The 17,933-nt window shown below is 42.0% G+C and overlaps 1 protein-coding gene across 3 annotated transcripts in view; it reads left to right on the top strand.

Moving 5' to 3' along the window:
* The window catches only part of ddr2a (discoidin domain receptor tyrosine kinase 2a), a 32,543-nt gene that overhangs the window by 12,214 nt on the left and 2,396 nt on the right, over positions 1-17,933 (top strand). Inside the window, exons 2-15 of one of the 3 annotated variants that reach the window (XM_031318052.2) lie at positions 3,583-3,696; positions 10,569-10,671; positions 11,321-11,552; positions 11,878-12,025; positions 12,917-13,019; positions 13,592-13,772; positions 13,884-14,124; positions 14,371-14,429; positions 15,278-15,418; positions 15,557-15,767; positions 15,897-16,129; positions 16,638-16,765; positions 16,916-17,113; positions 17,211-17,445. In XM_031318052.2, coding sequence (XP_031173912.1) covers positions 3,615-3,696; positions 10,569-10,671; positions 11,321-11,552; positions 11,878-12,025; positions 12,917-13,019; positions 13,592-13,772; positions 13,884-14,124; positions 14,371-14,429; positions 15,278-15,418; positions 15,557-15,767; positions 15,897-16,129; positions 16,638-16,765; positions 16,916-17,113; positions 17,211-17,445 — 2,295 coding nt within the window. In that variant the 5' untranslated portion in view covers positions 3,583-3,614. Of the gene's footprint in view, positions 1-3,582; positions 3,697-10,568; positions 10,672-11,320; positions 11,553-11,877; positions 12,026-12,916; positions 13,020-13,591; positions 13,773-13,883; positions 14,125-14,370; positions 14,437-15,277; positions 15,419-15,556; positions 15,768-15,896; positions 16,130-16,637; positions 16,766-16,915; positions 17,114-17,210; positions 17,446-17,933 lie in introns of all 3 variants that reach the window. The other 2 variants (XM_031318053.2, XM_031318051.2) reach the window with 2 other exon arrangements.

Below are 17,933 nucleotides of genomic sequence, written 5' to 3'. Positions count from 1 at the left end.
TGAAATTTGTTACTGTTAACCCCCTCTCCCCGCCCCCTTAACACGCCAAAGAAAGTGAATGCGGGAGACAGGAGAAGCTCTGCCTGTTCCGCGCTGCTGACTGATCTGACATTACTATAACAGAGGCCACTGTTGGAATAACAGCTGTTCACTTCACACAGGTGAGAGCACAGCTGGATCCACAGGAGGCAATAGCAAAACAACTGATACACAGGAAATCCATTTTCACATTTAAACAATCACTAAACCACGAGTATCTAGAAAGTTATAGAATGTCAAAAATGGCTTGGATCTCATATTTACAGCTTTAACTCTGAGGATAAAACAAAGAACAGTGAGAAACGTTCTTTTTGAAGCATTTGAAGGTTAAAGCCTACCATAGGCTTTTAAATTGATAAAAGCATTTTTCCTAGGCAGTCACAGTTCTTAGTGCATGTTGATGCAGTATTAAAATCAACATGGGGAGACGCCAAATTAATTGATATAGGTATTTTTTGAGCTGTGTGTGTGGTACAGCAGCCAAAGCAGCTAGGGATTGTTTTTGAAGAATCTACCAAGTGGATGTGTTCATGTATTGGGGCAAAACCCTAAAATTGAAAAAGAATTGATTTGGCTTGAGATTTAGCCTCTTAGGCTCAGCTGTACTGTAGGTTGTCAGATTTGGTCTAAACTGTTTTAAAGTTTGTCAAGCTTGGATTAACATCTGTCAGCTTCTGCTATCATTTGTAAAGCTCAGCTGTGCTTTGAGACAAAGGCTAACTTTACCATGTTAACATGTAAGTTATGCTAACAAAAGCTCGATAGCATATTATGTCATTGATCTGAAAGTGCAGCTGAGGCTGACAGGAGTTTGATCATTAGAGATATTGTAACTTCTCATGAACTAATGTGTTGGAGAAGTAGACATTTTTTACCTGTTGATACAAAGTCAAGAGAATTCATCCTATCGGGACCTATGCTATATTTATGATAATCAATCCAACAGTTTTGGATATATTTTAATCTGGACTAAAAATGTAAAAAGACTGAGAGACTGACCCACATCCCCAGTTATAGCATGCTTTGGAAAATGGTGAGCAGTAATGCAAAATGTATGTGATTTGCAGCAAATGGGCTAAAACATGCAAACACACCATTATGGTCCTTTGAGAACCAAAGGTCAGTTCTCCTTCCCGATACAGCACAAGCAGTCTTTACATAAATGTTCTCCAGCACATGGTAAACACACTTTTTGACTTCCAAATGCACACAAGCCATCAGGTGTTTATGTTTCATTAGCTATGAAAAGCCAAAAGGAGTTAAGCTTAATAAAGGCGTCTCAGTGGGAAGTGGCTGTAATCTGAAGCTGCAGGAAATGGAAGTAAGAAAAGCAATACGATTATGTGTTAAGGCACAATGAAAGAGGCAAGTCAGACCTTAATTAGTGCCACAAAATTCAACGGTTGGACCATCAACGTTGGTCGCACGAGATTAGTTTGAGGCAGTTTTACTACAGAATTACTTTAAAGGTCGGCTTGAGCATTTAGCTTTTGATTCAAGAGACTTTGGAGAATCAATTTGAATCCACAGTGCCTGTCTATGGAAAAAACAATCTTTTGATATTTCCAAATACACATGTCCAGTCATTGTAGCCAGGAAATGTGGAAAGCTGAGGAAATCATTCTTCAATATCTGGTATCTTTACAAAATCAAGCCTGCTGGTTAAAAATAAGAGTACATTTTGGCATGAGCTCAAAATCAACAGGCCTGGATTTGTTTCCCATAATGATATGTATGTGAACCTGCTGCTCATATATGCCAGAGGTTAATTTGGACAGAGGTGAACTGGAGTGTTAGCAGACAAAGTCTCTGCTGGTGGAGACCTGTTGAACATAAGCAACAAGAGATAAGCATAGAGATGATATTTTGGGAATAATACTCTACAGTCACTGACAGCAGATTGAACAGTATGTATGAAAGCCTGTACTGTAGTCCATTCATGTCCCATTGACCGGAGCGGAGCACTGCAGCCCTGAGCGGCATGCTGCTGATCCTTCTGTTATTTCAATGGGGAAACGTCAGGAAAAGGTTGATTTTGGCCGGTGATGAAGACCAGGAAACGTCTGATACACACACACACACACACACACACACACACACACACACACACACACACACACACACACACACACACACACACACACACACTCTGATGTCTCTCTGTGAAAATTCCCACAGTCCTCTGGTAGTTTTGTTTTGTGTCATGTATAATTGGGTTAAGATAACCCTGCTATATTGATGCCTTTTAGTAGTTAAATATTTACATTGGAGTTGTAGCAGAAAGCCAGTCGCCTGCACTACAATAAAGATACAAAATCATTAGATAGTGGTGAAATAACACAAAAGCAGTGGAAAAATAAATTAAAAAAAAAAATAAGTCTAAAAGTACACAAAACATGAACACTTGATTTTTCTCTCTACTAACACCAAAGTGTCTCATTTGCTGCAGTTTTGTTACATAAGATGCAAATAACATGGTGTGAACAATAAAACTGAGTTATATAACAGAGACTTTGAGCAGCAGTAAAAGTGCCCCAGTTGGTTTATCTCAGTCAATAACTACACTAAGCTGAAGCAAACTAAGTGGAAGCTTTTGCTAATGTGGGTGTAAACTGCACATCCTCGTCCCGTTGTCAACATTTTATTTTTTATTTTTTTGGGGCTTTTCCCTTTATTCTATAGTGACAGTGGATAGACAGGAAAGGGGGAGAGAGATGGGGGATGACACGCAGCAAAGGGCAGCAGGTCGGATTTGAACCCGCGCCGTTGCAAAGGACTCAGCCTACATGGGGCGAACACTCTTACTGGGTGAGCTAGAGGCCGCCCCCCTTTGTCAACATGTAATAAGCAAAGTTGTGTGTGAAGTTACAGAAGGGTGTAAGCATTGCCATGTTAGTCCGTTTTTTTTTTTTTTTTTTTTAAACTCTACATTTGTGAAGTCACATCACAAGGGAAATGTGGACAGAAACTCGTTGAAACTGGTTGTTTTGCTCTGCTGTTGGACTAAAGTGGTCAGATGGAGGCGGCTTGTTGGCGCTGTATCTGTGCAGCTGAAGTCATGTCTGTGACTCACTGTCTCTTTCTCCCCTTCCTCCATCATTTATTCATTCATCATTTGTTCCTACAATTAGCGCGTAATATGTAAAATTATAAAAAATTAAATTAAAAAGCTTCATTTTAATTGTATATGAACTGAGACTATTGTGTCTTGTATGGTTGATATTGAAATATTGCCACTGTTAGAATTTAATGAGCCTTCTCTCATAGAGTGATAAAGCACTATGTAAATGGAAAATCTCAGTTTCGCAGCAATTATTTTGTCTTTTAATGAGTGGAATAAAAACAGGCTTCAAATTAAACTCCCATTTTTCCCTTGTATATGCAAACAAATGTTTGGTTCCCATGAACACAGAGTAGTGATTATAAAATAAAATCTGCTTACAGACTGAGCTATTTTTCACAGTTTTAGCCTTGTGGTCAAACTGTATATTAAGCTGTATACCGCACATTTGCGTAACCTGCTGTGTCCATCTTGTCTTTCAGATTGGAAGCCTGTCTCTGTGCGTGTGTTTGGGATGAAGCGCCTGTGGGACGTTCACTTCCTCCTGCTCATCCTCCTCTACCTGTTAGGTGCCGTCACATCACAGGTCAACCCAGGTCTGTGCTGCCACGAGAGGGCAAACTGCATCTCCCATTTATCTGTGCTATGATTTAGGTGTCTCAAGTCTCTGAATGCAACAAGATCATAATGGAGAGTTTGTGAATACCATGAAATGAGTTTTGTGAGTTTTGGGTAGTGTTTGGTGCTCCAGTCCAGTCCAGTCTGATTTTGATTTTGGATAAGTGCTGCTTTGTGGGAGCCATGTGGTCCCCTCTCTCTGCTTTGGCCTCTTTGATCCCAGCATGCACGCCTTTCTCGTACGGGTGGTTTTTTTGTGATGTCAATAAAAAAAGGACCAGTAATTTTTTAACAAGGAAATAGAGTAGCAACATTTTCTGGACAGAGACAGAGTCAAATAGGAACCAAAGAGAGGTTTTTGGTTATTGTTGACATTGTAGAAATACAGCAGATATTTGCCAGTACAAACCTCAATCTGGCTGCTGTTTATGACTTCAATCTCAAAGCTTCTGTCATCACACTGAGTTTTCTTTATCGTTGAAGGGATAATGAATGTCATGTGTTCAGATCTAAACAGTAATTAATGATGGTTTTGTCAGAAAGGTTCAACACAGAGTTTACAGGTCACCCTGACCTCACTCTGCCAAGCAGTGTTTAAAAAGAAAGACAAAAACAGTGGAAAAAATCCGCCCCGTCACTTCCACATCCTCCCGCCTTACTCCATCCCACTTCCATTTTCAAAATAAAACTTTTGACTATATATACCACACTGTTATACAAGTGTAAATCCAATTTCTTTTTGAGAGTGTATGAGAATAAAAACAGACATGAGGTCATGATGACAGGCCTGGGGTTTTTCTCAGTCAACAGTGCTGAATCAAACATTACATTTTTTAAACCAAAACAAACAAAAAGTTACGTTTAACAGCAGTTGTTTTCTAGAGCGCTTGCCCATACCTTGAATCATTTGAGCTGTACAGACATGCACAAATACACACACAGATCAGTTTTGGGCTTAAACACACACTCAAAACCTGGCTTTCCCTGTTTGTCATTTATTCGTTCTTTGTGCCAAAGCTAATAGAATAAAAGACAGAGCGAAGAGTTTTATGAGGAGTTTTAACAAAAAAAGTGAGGAAAGAAATAGAGAGGGTGAGCAAGATAGAGATCACACAGCGCTTTTATAGAAGGAGTTTCAAGTAAAATAGTGTGTGCATGCTGTGGTTACTTTCATGTGCAAGTCTCCTTACACACACACACACATATATATATATATATATATATATATATATATATATATTTATTAATAGCTACATGTTTGGCCTATTTAACCAGATGTGAATGTAACAGGATATTTGAAACATTCAGCTGCAGTGTTTGTAAGTGCAGTCAAAACTTTTGATTGTTGCTATTTTATGAGGCATCTTCTCAACTTCACTTAATTTGGGATTTCAGTGTTTGACCCTTGTGGTAGTGACTTTCTGTGCTTGTCTCTCTTCTTACAGTGTGTGTGTGTGTGTGTGTGTGCCTGCTCGCATGCATACTGTATACTCGCATGCACACGCATACTGTGGATCCAGCTATCCCACTGGAGTCTGTGGCTAATGCATACCAGACATTCTGACAGAAGGAAAGTCCATTGAAATAGGCTCTGTCTTTCTCCCCAGCGCTGTGTGTGTGTGTGTGTGTGTGTGTGTGTGTGTGTGTGTGTGTGTCTGTGTGTTCCCAGTATTTGACCACTCATAAGTCATGAAAAGGACTGCTTCTGCATCTGATCATGATCAAAGTTCAACAAGTTCACCATTCAAGACAAACTTTAGTATCTGTAATCGGACCCAAGGGATTTCTTCACTTAAAAACCACCAACGATTATTTAAAAGAAAAAAAAAAATCACCTCCAGTGTCACTAAAAGCTTAAATCTCAACCTGCTCTAATATATGGAAGCAGGATATATCCACCTATAATTCTGTCTAATGCTTTAGTTCTGCTGCATTGAGAAGAGAGTCATTTTTCCAAGGTCTGGAAAATATTCATGGCTGAATATAGTAGAGCTGAGATGTTGAGTGATGCCAACTTTCCCCTGTTTAAAATTCCCAAGCAATTGAGTTATACCATCCCTGTCTTTCCCATTTTACTCGTGAGTGGGCGAACTTTATTTCACTGTGGAGGGGGAGGAGGTGCGGGCACAGCAGCCAAATATCAAGCAGTACTATTATTGTGTGGGCTTCTTCTTGTGAGGATGTGTAGAGTAAACCTTGAATGAACGAACAAGTGAATTAATGGATTAGAACTTTCTCTTTGAATCACATCACTTTAAGACTTTGTCTCTTTTGATAGAAGAAATAATCTTCCTCTGAGGCTATATCTTTTTAATACTCATGCTATGTTTAGCATGTCACAGGTAAACATTATACGGTTTTATCACAAAGGTAAAACACACTGTACCTCACTATGAGACATGTTTGTTGTTTCATGTTTGTGATCCCATTCCACTGTTAAGAGCAACTGACTGAATGTAACGGCATGTCTTTAAAGCAGTTGATTCATATCACCTTGTGAAGTTGTTGAGACGATCATGTCAGCTAACAGTTGCCTATTTATACATCCAGCAGACATAAAAAATAGCATTCAATTTTCACTCTCTTGCTCTCTCTTCTCTAGCTTTGCTTTGCTCTCCCCCAACTCCTGAGGGAAATGTATGACTCTTTAGCTGCTAAATGCTTCACTATGTTCACAAGTTAGTCGCTGACTTTAGTTTTGACTAGTTTTTTGCTACTGTAAAACTGAAACAATGGACTAAAAGGCGCTTAAAAGCTCCAAGGAGCTGATTAAAACAGCAGAGTTGTTTGATAAGTCTCTGTGAGTTTGATCCATTGTTAATATAAAAGTATTAAATAGTGCAGCTTTCAAACAACTGACTCTTGGGACAACAGGATCTTGAGTTGTAATCCTATAATTTCTTAAATGTAAATTGTGGCCACGGTGTAGATGTAATACATGTAATAAAGCAGACAGTACATTTATAAGCAACACAACCAAAACTGCCCTCAATGGACAGGTATCATCCAGCAGATGTGAACATCAACTTGCGAGACGATGAGTGTGTGTGCGCATGTGCGTACGCTTGGCGTGTGTGTGTGTGTGTGTGTGTGTGTGTGTGTGTGTGTGTGTGTGTGTGTGTGTGTGTGTGTGTGTGTGTGTGTGTGTGAGTGTGTGTGTGTGTGTGAGTGTGTGTGTGTGTGTGTGTGGAGCCAGCGGTTGGACAGCAAACACTACAGAACAAACCTGCCTTTCAGTAGTCAGGGTGCGGTTAAAATCAAGAGGTGAGAGAGAGGGTTTGGTCCATTACTCCTTAAACTCTCTCTCTCTCTCTCTCTCTCTCTCTCTCTCTCTCTCTCTCTCTCTATTCCTCCATCACACAAGGCTGGTATTTTTCCACCTTTTTCTGGGGTGATATTTTTAGATACTGTGGCCAAATGTTGAGCCTGATGGGTGATGTGTGTGTGAGTGTGGGGGGGAAATCAGTGTATGTGTGCGTGCATCCAAACGAACACACTCGCCTGCCCCCATAGCTCACCCCAGGGCTCACCTCTGAGTGGGTTGGGTGGATAAATAAACACAGAAAAAACCAACATTTTGAAGAGCGGTCACACATCCGGCACGATATATACTGAAACCCGTCTCTCTGACTCTCTCGAGGATGTGGTTAAAGACTCTGATAATGACTCCTATTTTCATCAATTATGTCCCAGGCAATTATTCAATGTTTTCCCCAACTAGTGATGTTGCATTTTCTGTGTGTGTGTGTATATATCAGTCTATTTTACTGGCAAGACTTCATAGCAGAATTCCACAATACAATTATTTATGTCACCACCTCATACCACACAACATTCACACAAACATCCCAGCATTATCACTAAGAGTACTTCTAGTCTTTTTCACAATATGTGTCATCCCAGTGTGAGACAGTAGGAGTAAAAGATGCTGCACTCTGGTCATCTCTTTCTTCGTCTCGATGTCTGTTTACACTCTTTACCTCTGTGTGAATGAGGCTCATGTGCTGCTGTTCTGGCTCTCACAACGCCAATAACCTCAAACCCATAACCTCTGGACCAGGCTGCAACACTGCACCAAAGATACATACAACATTTCAGCTACTTGATGCCAGTGATTATCATTCCAGCTTTTCCATTTTCAAACATTGACGTTCCTTGTCATCTTATCCTGCCCTGATTTGATTTAAAAATCATTTATTGGAGATCTCTGCTGTTTGTCTTGAAGCGTGTTCTGGCGATTTGTGTTTTACTACAGCTATCGTACGTGCACTTTGAGCACCGCACCTATCATTAAAATGGTTACGTAATTATGCAGCCAAGGATATTGCTAACATGCTGAGAATATGAGAAGAGTAAGATGATTTTTGGTGATGTGGTCTGCTCATAACCAAGGCAATCTGGTGCGGGGAGAGAAATAGGAGTGCAGTGGAGGGGTGTAAACATTTGGGGATAAGTGATGAGGGCTGCAGCGAAGAGGGCAGCATGGAACAAAGGTTAGAGAGGACAAGATGAAAGGAGGACAGAGGAGGCGAATTTAGACATCTGGAAGAGTTTTTGTTTGTGCCTCCTTTAAGCTGTCACTGTGTCACTGCCAAGACGAAGCCTGCCTGCGTGCGTGTGGTTGCATCTACGCAGATATTTGAGCAGCGTATCAGGTCATCAGTCCATCACGGGTTTCACATCGTGATTTGAGATCAAGTAAGAGGAAGAGAGAATCACAGGGAGATAAAAAGGAAAAAATAAAGAGCTGGAGAGGGACAGAGAAGGCCTTGAACTTCGAGCTCTGCTGTTGCTGGCATCTGCTCAAAGGTTTTTTAAGGCCAGGTTTACTGGGTCAGTCTCCCTTTAACTTCTTCCCACAGCTCCACTGAAAGCCGCAACCCAACGCTCACATCACAATCACAAACGCAGAAATCAAGTTTTTCCAAAGGCTCTTTCATCCATAAATGAGGCTAACTAGTGGTCATATCCTGTTAGGTGGAGTTATCAATGTTATTCCTAAACATAAGATCACCTCAACCCTGTAGATAACACGCGATGGAAAAGTGCCCTTTCATTTTTGCTCTTGGAAACAGCCAGAAATCAGTAGATTCATTCAGAGTCTTGTAAAAGTTAATAGATACCATGTTGACTGTGTCATGCTCAGTTAGCCACTAGCCAGCTGAGTTCTAATGAGATGAAGTTTTTCTAAATCACGCTGTTAACTTTTATCACCTCTCGCCACTGAAGGGAACAAAAGAAAAGAGTGAGGGGAGAGACCACACAGGAGGAGTGAGAGGAGGGCAGAGGAGACATGAGGGGGTGGACGGGCATGCAGGAAACAGAGCATGGCACATTGCTTCTGTTGACCGCACAGCGGGGGCGTGATGGGCTGAATCCTGCCAGCATTACCACACACACACACACACACACACACACACACACACACACACACACACACACACACACACACACAGTGCTTGATACCAGCACTGTTTGGACTGGCGGAGACACTGAATGGATCTAGATTATTATTTCAATAAAACAACCACAACTTGAGTGCAAGGAGTGTGTGTGTGTGTGTGTGTGTGTGTGTGTGTGTAGCACCCTCACATCACAACCCACAACCCCAACCCTTCATCCAGCACTTGCAGGTTTCTTGAAAGAAGCTGGGAATTAAGTAGTTATGTCTTAGAAATGACGTGTGTTAGTGTACGGTTTTGAATTTACAACTCCAACAAGCGCTGTTGTTGTTCTGAGAGAAGTGGCATGTTTCAGAGTGTGATAATCCTGGTAGCCTTAAATACCAGAGGTTGAATGACTATTCTGCTTAAATAGAGACATTGTTACAGATTTTTTGCAAGTAGAAGTAAAAGTACTTTACTCAAGTAAATGTAAAAAAAAAAGAAGAGGAGGATTTACTTGAAGGAATAGTTTCACTATTTGGGAAATATGCTTATTTGCTTTCTTAGTGATAATTGGATGAGATAATAGATACCACTCTCATGTCTGTCCATTGCATATCAGAACTAGCCATCAGCCAGTTAGCCGAGCTTAGCATAGAATGGAGTCTCCACTAGTTGCCAGGCAACCTCATGGCGACGATGAGACTCACTGAAGTAGTCGAGCACATAACCCCCAGTAAAGCCACAACTTAACGTTTTTACACTTCAGAAAACAAGATATATCATGTACTGTATATTAGTAAGGTTTAGAGGTGTCACTAAGCAGATTATTTTAACCTTCAGACAGACCCAGGCTAGCTGTTTTCCCCTGTTTACACTCTTGATGCAACTATTCACCTGCTGGCTGTAGCTTCGTAGTGTAGCTAACAGACATGAGAGTGGTGTCAGCATAGATATATATCTATGGGTATCAATCTACTTATCTAGCTAACGCTAGTGGCTAACTCTCTGCAAAAAGCTAGAGTAAAAATTGTTAAATTAAAGCAACACTAAAGAACTTTTCCCGCTTCGGTCCCCCTACAGGTTGGAAGCGGAATTGTTACATTACATTGTCCGTTCATTTGAACTACAGATCTGCTACCCGATCTGGCAAACTTGCATAATGTGATGTAATGGGCAGTTTTGCTTCCAACCTATAGGGGGATCGAAGCGGGAAAAGTTCTTTTTCTGGCCTTTCCAAAACTACATACCGGTAATCAAACATGGACTTACAGTAAGTTATAGAATATAATTACTGCTTTCCGAATGTAAAAGCACCGGTAAACAGAGCTACTTATTAGTCACTTTCCTCTCTTATATATATAAAATACAGGATGATTGTGGCTAAACAAACATCAGGGCACTGAGTGGATGATCATCATGACCTTATTTCTTCTAGTCTTTTAATCAGACATTTTGTGTCTCAGGTGTGTGTCGGTATCCTCTGGGCATGTCAGGAGGGCAGATACAGGACGAGGACATCTCTGCCTCCAGCCAGTGGTCTGAATCCACCGCTGCTAGATACGGCAGGTAGGTCACACACACACACACACACGCACACACACACGCACACACACACGCACACACACACGCACACACACACACACACACACACACACACACACACACACACACACACACACACGCACGCACGCACACACGCACACTTGCTACTATGTTTTATGTGTGTGTGTGTGTGGGTGGCTTATCCTGCAAGGTGCCTGTTTATTTGCAGTAAGCCACAAACTGAGGTATCAGTTCTACTTAAAGCCACATGATTAGGGAGGTGTGTGTGTGTGTGTGTGTGTGTGTGTGTGTGTGTGTGCAGAAAAACTTGGGTGGCCGTCAGTAAGTATCAGGATAATGATGTAATACACTTTCCCCATCCATCCCCGCTGTGTTTTCAGTCTCGCCCAGCTCACCCTCACCCCTGCCAGCCCCTTGCCCAAAATTAACACTTTAAGATGAATTTACGACGCAGGCTTTCACCGAGATGTTTTTATAACAGGCTATAAGAACTGAAATCCGCCACCGCACTCATTTTAACTTTCCTCTCACCTTTTCCTCTCCATCCTGTTCTAATTTTTCTTCTCCCTCTTGCTCTTTTCCATTTCCTGCTGTAATTCAAATATGAACATCATTTCCCCCACCCTGCATTTTCTCTCCGTGTCTCTCCCAGGTTGAACTTTGAGGAGGGCGATGGCGCCTGGTGTCCAGAGATAACAGTGGAGCCAGACAGCCTGAAGGAGTTCCTCCAGATTGACCTGCGCTCGCTCCACTTCATCACCCTTGTGGGCACTCAGGGGCGTCACGCAGGAGGCATCGGTAATGAGTTTGCCCAGATGTACAAGATTAAGTACAGCCGCGATGGCAGCCGCTGGATCTCATGGAGAAACAGGCAGGGCAAGCAGGTAAGTGGACCAATCAGCCAGTGCTTTACACTGGCTGGGGTGTATCCTGGCTTGGATGTCACTCTATAATCTATTAGGACCTTTATAACAAACTTGTAATAAAGATGCCCTGTGTACTGATACTCATCATCTGCCTTTAGGTCATGCTTTTATGGCCTGTCATTGTTAATACCTGGTATGACTGTGTTTATAGTCGTAATAGAGATAGTATATGGACTGATTCAGTAATTTTTCATTATCTATAAATGATAAAAGGAGGCCATGGGTCATTCGCATCCCTAGTGAGCTTCTTTATGAAGTCAAGGTATGTTTGTTTAACCTGCAGGTGATTGAAGGAAACAGGAACGCCTACGCCATTGTACTCAAGGACCTCGAGCCGCCCATCATCGCTCGCTTTGTCCGCTTCATGCCCGTCACAGACCACTCCATGAATGTCTGCATGAGAGTGGAGCTCTACGGCTGTGAATGGCTGGGTAAGAGGTGGCTGATGTGGACAGGACAAAGACTGAAGCGAGGATATGTAAGGGCTGATGAGCCCCTGCCAAAAGTGCAAAGATGACACCTGAGCTGAGGCTCCAGTTCTTACCTTTGAGCCCGTAAAGATAGAAACGATCAGCTGATTCTCTGTCACCTTTTCGTACAAGAAGCACTAATTTGCACTACAATAATCATATCACTGACTAACCACTTTAAATGTACAGAGGTTTATTTGATGCATGGCATATACATGAGCATTTTAGATAAGCGCGTGTGCCCAAAAAGCCCAAGAACCCATAGGGGGCTTAAAGTGGCTTGAATCTCGACAAGTGTGTCAAATTTAAACTTGAGATTTAGATCATGGGACCTTGTGAAATGTGAGGTCAAAGTGAAAGAATAAATGGAAAAGAACGAAAGCAATAGGTTGTCTAAGTACTGCCTCCTATAGCTGGAAGAAAGTTTGTCAGGCAAATAGCTTAACAAATGTGTGGATATTTTTATCTGGTGTCTAAAAAAATACATAAAGCAGTAACATTACAATGTTTTTGAGTATGGAAACCTGGTGAAATTTGAGATCCAATCAAAGTAGAAGAAGAGGAAAAAAGTATAAAAACAAAAAGTTCATTAAATCACCAGGCCCTCTAATAAAACATTTCTTCATACTGTTTGAAAACATCACATATTCTGCATATTCTGCATCTGTATATTTTACATACTGGAAAATGCTACCCATGCTTTGTAGTAAGCATAACAATCTCAACTACAATTCTGAAACAAACTTTGGGCAATGCTTCTCTACACAGCATGAGTTCACAATCATAAAGACTCACCGAAAATGTAATGGGGTTATGTAATTTAATAAATAAATAACTGTCCTTGCTTTACAGATGGTCTGGTGTCGTACAACGCTGCAGCAGGAGAACAGATGAGCTTGCCTGCTTACTCTGCTTATCTCAACGACTCTGTCTATGATGGAGCTGTCAGCCACAGGTGTGTGTGGTGTGTGTGTGTGTGTGTGTGTGTGTTTCTGTGAGTGTTCCATTATTCCCGCCTTCTCCCTTCTTCAAACACCACTACACTGCTTCGTCATCGCTCTCATCCTTCTTCAGTACTTTTTCCCCTCACTTTGTTGTTGCCCCGTCACCATGGTGAAAGCAAAGAGACAGGCGGTGGAGAGTGGGTCATGGTGGTTTACTTAGTTAGGCAATACCTCATAGGAATGACTGAGTCAACCATGCTTCTAAAGTTTAGCAACCGGAATAAACCAATCAGTCTTTTGTTGACAGGAATGTTTAGATTATGGCACGGTGAATAATGTCCTCCATGACAAAGGTCGGCTTCCTTCTCTCTGTGGAGGCAACTGTGCAGAGGGAAAAGAAAATGGCTTTTTTTCTTCTTTTCTTTTTACGATATCATATCAAGTGAGGAATTGGTTTTACAATGCTGCCACCTAGTGTTAAACGGTTGCACCATAAAAACCTTTTAACAGGAGTGCTTTCTTTGAACATAAAGGATGTTTCTCTGTGTTTTCTGCCTCTCTTTTACACTTCTTTGTTTCTCAGTATGACAGAGGGCTTGGGCCAGCTGACTGATGGAGTGTGTGGCCTGGATGATTTTACACAAAGTCACGACACTCACAATGTGTGGCCCGGGTATGACTACGTGGGTTGGACTAATGAGAGCTTTTCCAATGTTGAAATCATGTTTGAGTTTGACCGCATACGCAACTTCACCACCATGAAGGTGAGGCTGCTGATGATACAAGTTAATATATATATATATATACTGTATATATTTTTTTTACGTCTCTCATCAGCACTAAAACTCTTCCCACGTGTCTTTATCTGCGTCTAGGTCCACTGCAACAACATGTACTCACGACACGTCAAGGTCTTCCGCCAGGTGGTGTGTTACTTCCGCTCTGAGGCAGACTGGGAAGCAACGCCGCTCTCCTTTAGCCCCGTGGAGGACGTGGAGAATCCCAGCGCCCGCTTCGTCACCGTCAATCTGGCCAATCACATGGCCAGCGCCATCAAGTGCCAGTTCTACTTTGCTGATGCCTGGATGTTGTTCAGTGAGATCACCTTCCAGTCAGGTATAGACTGATGAACCGTGTGTATAATCTGTAATTGCAGTAGGATCTCTAGTGGTTTTTCATTTGTGTATCTACTTTTACACTTTATTTACTTCTACAAATATTTGGAGAGACTGTGCATAATAACAGTATATTTCTTTGTTATTATTACTATATTGAAGTCTGTTTTGAGGCCTTCTGATCGCCTTCTGATTGAAGACGTATTCAATTTCATTTCTGATCAGCTCTGTGTCTTTGGCCTTTCAGATACAGCCATGTACAACACAACACTGGCTCCTCCCAAATCAGGACTGACACCTGACACACAACCAAGTCAGTGATTGTCACACACACACACACACACACACACACACACACACACACACACACACTAATTGTTTTACTAATTAATGTAATTTTTTCATGACATTTTGTGACATGCATGACAAATAACAATATGGCATCTTTTGTTGTCAACACACAACAACAACACAACAAATAAGGAAAAACAGTTCACTTCAGATCTTTATTGTCCTGCAAGAGATTCTTTTTGTAGCAAGACAGTGTAAAAAAGACAATAAGACAATTGAAGACATTACAAGTGCTGGTACTATACATACAGGACAGACTACAATCAAAGGTTCATGTGTCAAAAGCAAAATTCCTTAAAGAGAGGATGGTCAGGATTTGCGATGATGGATGTAGCAAAGTTGCCCAGTTGATTCCTGTTTTGCACATTTAGATCCCCAAACCAACAAATCAGTCAGGAACAACTTCTCCAAACCAACAAAATAGAAAGAGTGCAAGAGAGAGCAAATGAAAAAGATAAAGAGAGAGATTATTTTCCTTTCAGAACCGTAATCTAACATTCTCATGCTCCTGATAGGTGGAGGTTTCAGCATGCAAAATAGCAGCATAGCATTTTAATTTTATTAGTTACACCTGTTTGACAAGTCACACTACCTGCTGTAGTTTATTATATTTTTTACTTAAGGTCTATTCTGCTTTTGCAACACATTTCAAAGAAATCCATTACATGTTTTTTGTAAATCTATCGCTGAGTCTAGTTATTTGCTTACCTATATGTAATGACTGTCCTGACGTAATTGAGAAGTACAGTATGGTTCCCCATCATGCATGCAGACCGTAAAATGTTCTCTCCCTGTTTCCTCGCCCAGAGGATGACCCCACCCACAAAGTAGATGACAGCAACACCCGGATACTGATTGGTTGTTTAGTGGCCATCATCTTCATCCTCGTGGTCATCATTGTCATCATCTTGTGGAGGCAGGTGTGGCAGAAGATGTTGGAGAAGGTGAGCTCATCACTGATGTATTACTGTGGATCAAATGTGTGCGCCTGTGCATGTTGAGTCATTTTGTGCATTTCCATTGAGTCTTCTTTCGGGAGGTGGTCAGATCTGTTCCTTCACCCCCCACGTCCTTCATTCTAGGCCTCTCGCCGGATGCTGGACGATGAACTAACTGCTAGTTTGTCAATACAGAGTGAGACGTTCGCTTACACCCACAACCAGTCGAGCACAACCAGTGAGCAGGAGTCTAATTCCACCTATGAGCGCATCTTCCCCCTTGGTCCAGACTACCAGGAACCATCACGCATCATATGTAAGCTGCCGGAGTTTGCTCAGAGCTCCGAGGAGCCTGGTAGGTGGACACACATGTCTGCTTACATATGCACATCCATTTCAATTGATATTCAACATGGTCAGTCCCTCCCTTTATCTTATTGCCTTATTGAGATTCTTAGTTGCAGTTTCCCGTATTGTGTTTCAGCTTCCACCAGCACAGCAGCTTCTAAATCCACCACAACTACTGCAGTCCAAGATGGCGCCCCTCACTACGCAGAGGCAGACATTGTAAACCTGCAAGGCGTAACTGGAGGCAACACATACGCCATCCCCGCATTAACTATGGACCTGTTGTCAGGGAAGGATGTTGCAGTGGAGGAGTTCCCGCGAAAACTGCTCACATTCAAAGAGAAGCTGGGAGAGGGCCAGTTTGGAGAGGTGTATGCTCTATACCATTCTTCTACAGCTTTTCTCACAGCTTTAGATGAGCTTAAAAAACAATGTATAGACTTAGACAAAAGGAATCCCTCTCAATCATACATAGCTTCAATTACATTCATATATAGCTTCAATTACTTATGACCAACCAGAAGTGTGTGGTGGTGTCTGTATCTGCAGAGACCATGCCCTCTCCCTGCATTTTCTCTCTTCTTATTTTTGTGAGTTGGGATGTTTATGGGCGTTAGCAAAGAGCCTTTGGGACCCACGTGGGTGTGAAACCCCAAGCCAATAACAGCGTAACAATAGTAAACCCAAGTTTAACTGACACATACACAGAGAAACTGACAACAAAATCTGGCAATGTGGCACCTTCCTGCGCAGGTGTTATTATGTGTGTGTTAACTTGTACGTAACCGCCATGAAATAATCAGAAAAGAGCGTTGTATTCGGCAGTTATATTTGATATATGATTATATTTATATATCTCCTTTCCGCCCCCTCTCAGGTGCACCTGTGTGAAGCAGACGGAATGCAGGAATTTATGAATAAAGAGTTTTTATTTGACATCCCCGAGGACCTGCCAGTTTTAGTGGCTGTGAAGATGCTCCGTTCAGACGCAAACAAAAATGCAAGGTATCGACTTTAGACGGCCCAGTGGTCGCCACCAAATACCAAATTTTTAGCCTGTACCTGAAAATGAAAATAGATCTTGAAATTAAAAGTTTATATAATTCTGATGTCTCTCTGTGTAAAGTCAATCACTTACTTGTTGTGTTTTGGTAGGAATGACTTTCTGAAAGAGATAAAGATCATGTCACGTTTGAAGGACCCCAACATCATTCGCCTGCTAGCTGTGTGCATCTACAGCGACCCTCTCTGTATGATCACAGAGTACATGGAGAACGGAGATCTCAACCAGTTTCTGTCCCGCCACGAACCCGAGGGACAACTCGCTCTGCTCAGCAATGCACCTACAGTCAGGTGAGTGCGAACAAAGACGAGAGACGGCTGTATGTCTAACTGTGTGTGTTTATTTTATTCCCAACACATGACGCTGTTTCTTTACTCTCCTCTCCAGCTTCAATAATCTGTGCTACATGGCCGCTCAGATAGCGTCGGGGATGAAGTACCTCTCCTCTCTAAACTTTGTTCATCGAGACTTGGCCACACGGAATTGCCTGGTGGGCAAAAACTACACGATAAAGATAGCTGACTTTGGCATGAGCAGAAACCTGTACAGTGGTGACTACTACCGCATCCAGGGCAGAGCGGTACTGCCGATACGCTGGATGTCATGGGAGAGCATCCTGCTGGTAAGGACCACTACTTCACTACGATTTGACTTTTGACACAGAGAAAAAAAAATCCTTTATGTCATGTTTTCTTGCCAAGTTGATAGACATATCTAGGAAGGGGATTAGTTTATTCTAAGTTTATTCTCAGACTTTAAAGGTCCTATGACATGCTGCTTTTTGGATGCTTTTATGTAGTGTATTTATATACTGTATCTGAAGTCTCTTTCCCGAAATTCAGCCTTGGTGCAGAATTACAGTACGAGCCAGTCCCACAATGAGCTTTCCTTAGGCTGTGACATTTCTGTCTGTAGCTTTAAATGCTATTGAGGAGGAGAGAGGGGGGCAAGGTGGAGGGTGGGGGTGTGGCCTTGACTAGCTTGCGGCCACGGTTGTAGCTCTATTTCCTCATGGGCGGGCCAAATTCTCTGGGCAGCTGTGGGCGGCGGGCAAAGCAGAGAAAAGGGACGTAACCTTTCCCCTTATGACGACATAAAGGTAAGATTCCA

The sequence above is a fragment of the Sander lucioperca genome, chromosome 11, assembly GCF_008315115.2.
Source record: "Sander lucioperca isolate FBNREF2018 chromosome 11, SLUC_FBN_1.2, whole genome shotgun sequence".
In the NCBI taxonomy this organism is placed as follows: domain Eukaryota; kingdom Metazoa; phylum Chordata; class Actinopteri; order Perciformes; family Percidae; genus Sander; species Sander lucioperca.
This window is presented reverse-complemented; position numbering and strand designations above follow the sequence as displayed.